General features: G+C 34.5%; 1 protein-coding gene across 1 annotated transcript; it reads left to right on the top strand.

Moving 5' to 3' along the window:
• Positions 1 to 5,014: 5,014 nt before the first annotated feature.
• LOC119665877 lies at positions 5,015 to 5,512 on the top strand. The gene has a single exon (XM_038075131.1). It carries the CDS (start codon positions 5,015 to 5,017, stop codon positions 5,510 to 5,512), a length of 498 nt encoding a protein of 165 aa, XP_037931059.1.
• The last annotated feature ends 218 nt before the right edge of the window (positions 5,513 to 5,730 follow it).

Below are 5,730 nucleotides of genomic sequence, written 5' to 3' on the forward strand. Positions count from 1 at the left end.
GCAGAGGCGGCTTATAAAATCACCGCGCCCGCCGATGGTAGCAACTGCGCCTCCCACCGACGTTTGGGCTGATATCCCAGCCCGATTTTCTTCATTCTTCAACTCCATTTGGTTTTTTATGGAAAAACCTTCCATTTTGCATTTTTTGTCTACTGCCAGACACCTCAAAGTTATGACTAGGGAAAGGGCTCACCTGCACTGACCCTGTTGATACCACGACCACTACACATGAGACTCTTCCTTCATCTTAGCTAGACACATCACAGTCCTTGACAAGCCGCATCATGTTCCTCAGCTATAACATCCGAGAGCTTCATGAATCCAATTGCCAAAAAATGGATGATGCCCATTGCCCGGTCAGCACCCACGGGGAGGGTTTACAACGAGGATTTTCGCCGACCTTGTTTATATAAAGATTATTGTTTACATAATCTTTAGTTATTTTCATTTGATAATGCAATTGGGTATAGCGAAACTGCAACGCAAGTCGAGAATTTCATTTGCACAAAACAAATGAAGTGAACTTGTTTCTACTACGTTTTATCATCACTTCAATGGACCAATGCAAAGTTGCACTTGGCATGTACCGATGACAAATATCCGATAACTTGTTACGCATATTTTTATATTACCACTCACCAACAACTTTTTTTACACATTAATATGCAGATATGCCACATCCCAATCCATTCAAAAAAATTAATTTTACAACAAAACAACAAAAAACTACTCGCTTTATTTTTCTTAATTTGTTTGGAGTACGTAATATTCAGCTTACTTAATATAATTGTATTAACCAAATAGTGAAAATATTACTCATTTCAGTTTCTGAGTTAAATTCTATATTATATTATATTGACATATTTATGAAATATATTTATTTGGTTTTGATTGTTATTGTTTTTCAGTTCTACTTTATTTAATAACGGTATATTTATTACTATTTTCTACCCTAAGTTGCTTGTTAGCGTCTAATAATTTTTTTAGTCTACTAAGAAATTTCAGTAATCTGTCGTTAATTAAATTTGTTAATTTGCTAAATGTGAACTAACCCCAAAATTTTTCATTTATTCTTCATTTATTGCAGTTTCCAAGATATCTTTCATTGTATATATCACGTTGTTGTAATTGTGTGTTAAGCATGTTATTGTTGCACCCATTGCCACTGCGATGATCAACGGGTTGATTTAAAACATTTTCTACCAGCGTCTACGGTTTTGGATGCCTTTTCTTATGTACAACATATTTGTCGTTTAGTTTATGTATAAACGGTTTTTGTGATTTGGTGTAATCTGGACTCAGTGGTATAGTTTGTTAGTCTAATAACTTGTATATTAAGTTCGTTGTGCGTAAAGAGTAATAAAAGAAATGTATTATCAAAAATATATGAAAAAAATTATGGATACTTTTCGTATAACTAAATAATCCCATACATACATAATTTTTCTGCTAGAGGTATAACTTTTGCACGTACCTAAATGTTTCTTCTAATATATATATTTTTTAAATACTTATACTTATTTATTGTATCTGCTCTTACAATGACACTAGCAATAAGTTTCAAAATCTTATCAGTAATTACATAATATTACAATTTTTATTCTTACTATACATTGTATTATATAAAACAAAAAAGTAAACGTTACGTTATATCACGGACCTCACTTAGATTGGTGGGTTAAATGTCATTGGAGTGAATGTGAGATAGTTTATTAAGGAAGCAGTTAAACTTTATAAGATTACTAAAAAGAGTAGTGCGGTTTTTACTTGTACCTTTTAAATTTTAATTAACAGCTGGATGGTCAGCTCTTTTTAGGCGGAAAATAATAGATAGAAGTGCGAGATTCCTTGCTAAGGTGTTAACATGTACTGTCAGCCTTTTACTGCATTATTTTCACCTATTGTCAAATTTAGTTTTAACTAAAGGAATTTGTAGATCTCGATGGATACTGTCCTTCCTAATATATCATGGGATACCAGAGATTTTTCTGAGTATTTTTGCAGTTATACAAGAGTACTTTATAGCTTAGGCACAGGGGAATCTGTTATTAATAAGCCAATGCAACTTAGAGAGTTAGAGCTTATTTTGAACTTTTTTGGCTTCAAAAGGCTTGCGCCAAGTTAGTCGCACATCTAGGTGAATATCTAAGTACGTTATATTATTTGCTTGTAGTATGGGGATATTATTAAAGTCATTGACTTCGATATAAGGTAAAAGTGACGTGTTTACATTTTAGTTCATTAATTTTATTTCGCCATTTTGACAAATATTTCACCATCCAAAATAAATGAGATTGAAGTTGCTTTGAAGCCAAGGTTTTTGTGTCGGCGTGATATTGCCGTATTATTGACAAACGTTGTGCCGATGACTAAAGTGCATACAGGATACGGCCGAAAACAGTTCCTCGTGGAACGCCAGTATTCAAGTTTCACGTCATAACTAAGGAAATACATAAGATGTTTCGTTTTTGTTTTATTTATTTTACTTTATTGAAGCTGAGTATGTGTGCAATATTTATCGGTTATTACCACCACTGGTTAACGGTCGCTGATGCAGCTGCTAATATATTTGCTGTTGGTGCATTTGTAATACAAGCAGTTTTAGCACCTTGCAACTGTTGATGTTTCTGCTGTTGTTGTTGTTGTTGTGGGTGCTGCTGTTGTTGTAAAATATTTCGTTGATGTGGAGCTAATTGTTGTTGCTTGTTGTGTCTGCCTGTAAGTAATTCAGTAACCTCCATCTATTCAATAAAAACAACATAAAAAAAAATTATCCAACAGTAATCTTCAACTACTTATTGTCCTTTTTAAATTTAGAAAAGCATTCATCATAAAGTATTAGGAGAGATCGGTCTCCTTTGGTAATGATAACGGCAGCAGCCGTTGAGTGGCCTGTTCTAATCTGGTTAGAATTTAAACTGCACGTTCTTTCTCTTGGCAATCCTGTATTACACATCATCCTTACGATTTCCCCCTCTGTTCGTACACTTATCGATAAAGGGTGAATCAAAATGAGCAAGTCATAACATTAAATCCAAGCCTTTATCTGCTTTGACAGTTGAAGGCATGGAATGATGTTGTTTTTGCTTCTTTTGATTAGTCTCCTTTTCCGTTTGTTTTTTTTTTGTCTTTTGTTGTGTGACCGCCGCACGTAGAAGCACCATTGAAGTTCAATTATAAGAAAAATAGAAGTTTTAATAATAAATTCTAAAATAAACATACATTTTTTGGCGCCCAACGTGGGGCTCGAAGTTGACGGGTTGCCGTGTCATATTTTTTGTGTGCAGTACAAGTTTCGTTGGCTTGCAAAGTAAAATTGTTTCGTTTTTTCTCTAAACGTTGGATTTGGTTTGTATTTTATCACATATATAAGATATAAATTTAGTAAATTGACATTTAACCAGCTTCGAGTTTATTAATAACTACGTTCAAAGTTGTAGATATGGCTGAATTGAGTTCACTAGTCATCAAATGTAAGGTGATAGAGACCAATGTTACTAGGATAAAGAATTTGTTATCATGTGTGATGTCACATGCGGAATTGGAATGCAGGTAAAGCTTAATCGAAGCTTATTTCAAACAGTTGTTAGCGATACAATCGGATATTGAAGCGTTGAACGATAAAGATAACGCTCGTGTAGAAATAGAAGAACTTTGCATTTTAGCGAAAGCAAAGGCTATTGAACTTTCAGGTGACGACTTTAATCGAAGTCGTGGAGAGTTAGCGTTACACATTCCAAGCAGAAGCTCGAACAATTTACCAAAACTCAAATTGCCAAAATTTACAGGAAAATACGCAGAGTATCAAAACTTTATATCATCCTTCAAGCAATTAGTTAACGAAGACAAGTCACTCTCCAACATAGAAAAGTTTAACCACTTGATTCAATGTCTTGAAGGACAAGCACTTGATACCATTCGTTCATTTCAGATTACGACAGAAAATTACGAAAAGGCTCTGAACAGATTAAAAGAATAAAACTTTAATATTTATGGAACATATTATAGATCTATATAGCTTACCAGACGTACGCAAAGCGTCATCAATTACTTTGCGCAGTTTAGTTGATAGCGCATCAGCTATATTCAGTTCTCTCAAATCACTTGGAGACGACAAAGACATATGTGATGGAATGTTGATTCATTTAATATTGAACAAGTCCGATTCTGAAACGCAAAGACAATGAATGAGAAATTAGATTTATCAGTGTTACCTACGTGGAATGAATTTTCTCAACATATGGAAAGACGGTGTCAATTTTTAGAATCAGTTAGCCCGGATACAATAGAGAATACAAAACAAAAGCAAAAAGGTTACGTTACCCTCCAAAATAACCGTTCATCGTTTCATACACGCATCCGAGATAAAAATTGTGTATCATGTAAGAGCGGGGACCATTGGCTAAGTGGTTGCAAACGATTTATTGAAATGGATGTGTCGCGAAGATTTGACACTGTTAAAAAATTGGGTATTTGTATAAACTGTTTATCAGAAGGACACATCGTGGCTAAATGTCCATCAAAACATTCTTGTAAAATATGCAACAAACTACATCACACACTGTTACATCGCTCAGATATCTGTAGACAAAACATGGTGGAGTTGAATCAGCATCAATCAATGCACATATTAAAACTGTAGCACACAAGGTAATTTTGGCAACAGCAATTATTCTGGTAAGGGACTCGTTGGGTGCATTTAAAGTAGGAAGAGCATTGTTAGATTCATGTTCACAGGTGAACTTAATGACTGAATCCTTCGTTAATATGCTGAAACTACAGAAGAAAAAGACATCAGTAGAGGTTGTCGGTGTTGGGTGTACGTCCTCGAAGTTAAAGTACGAGACGCAAACGACAATTAGATCGCGATTTAATGATTCAGAATTTGATTTGAACTTTCTAATTTCAAATCGCCTGTCTGGGTATCAGCCTGACTCAGCATTAGATATTCGCTCTTGGCAATTACCGTCGAAAATCAATTTAGCTGACGAGCACTTTCATAATTCTCATTGACATGTTAATAGGAGCTGATTGCTTCTTCGAAATGTTACGCAGTGGGCAATTAAGGTTGGGCCGTAATTTATCAATGTTACAAGAAACAGTTTTAGGTTGGATAGTGTCAGGATGGTACAGTTCATCGAAACATGTTATCAATAAGTCATATCATATAACCAAGGTAGATACTGATATCGAATCAATCAATAAAAACTTAGAGTATCTGTGGCTATTACAAGACACAGCCAGTATACGTAAGAAATGGAACGAAGAAGAGCAATTATGTGAAGAAGCATTTGTGAAAACTACTACCACTTTACCAGATGGTAGAATTGAGGTTCAATTACCGTTTAAAGAATCGCCTTTATTACTCGGAGACTCGTACAATGTAGCATTAAAGCGTTTTCATTCGTTGGAAATACGTTTATCCCACAATTGTGAATTAAAGTATCAATATACAAACTTTATGAAAGAGTATGAGCAGTTAAATCATATGACGGAAGTGCGAAACGTATAAAATCATATTTTATACCTCACCATTACGTACTCAAACCAAGTAGCACAACCACGAAATTACGAGTGGTGTTTGATCAACTATACAATCGGAATTATATTTGCATGTTATGCGTTTTCGATTGAAAAGATTCGCATTAAGTAGAGATATAACAAAAATGTACAGAATGATTCGAATACATCCTGACTGCCGTTCTTATCAGCAAATATTATGGCGAGAGA

The sequence above is a fragment of the Teleopsis dalmanni genome, chromosome 1 (assembly GCF_002237135.1).
Source record: "Teleopsis dalmanni isolate 2A chromosome 1, ASM223713v2, whole genome shotgun sequence".
In the NCBI taxonomy this organism is placed as follows: Eukaryota; Metazoa; Arthropoda; class Insecta; order Diptera; family Diopsidae; genus Teleopsis; species Teleopsis dalmanni.

What these genes read in the sequence shown, in the direction of transcription:
- LOC119665877 (XM_038075131.1), top strand. Translation starts at nt 5,015, where the DNA reads ATGTTAATAGGAGCTGATTGCTTCTTCGAAATGTTACGCAGTGGGCAA.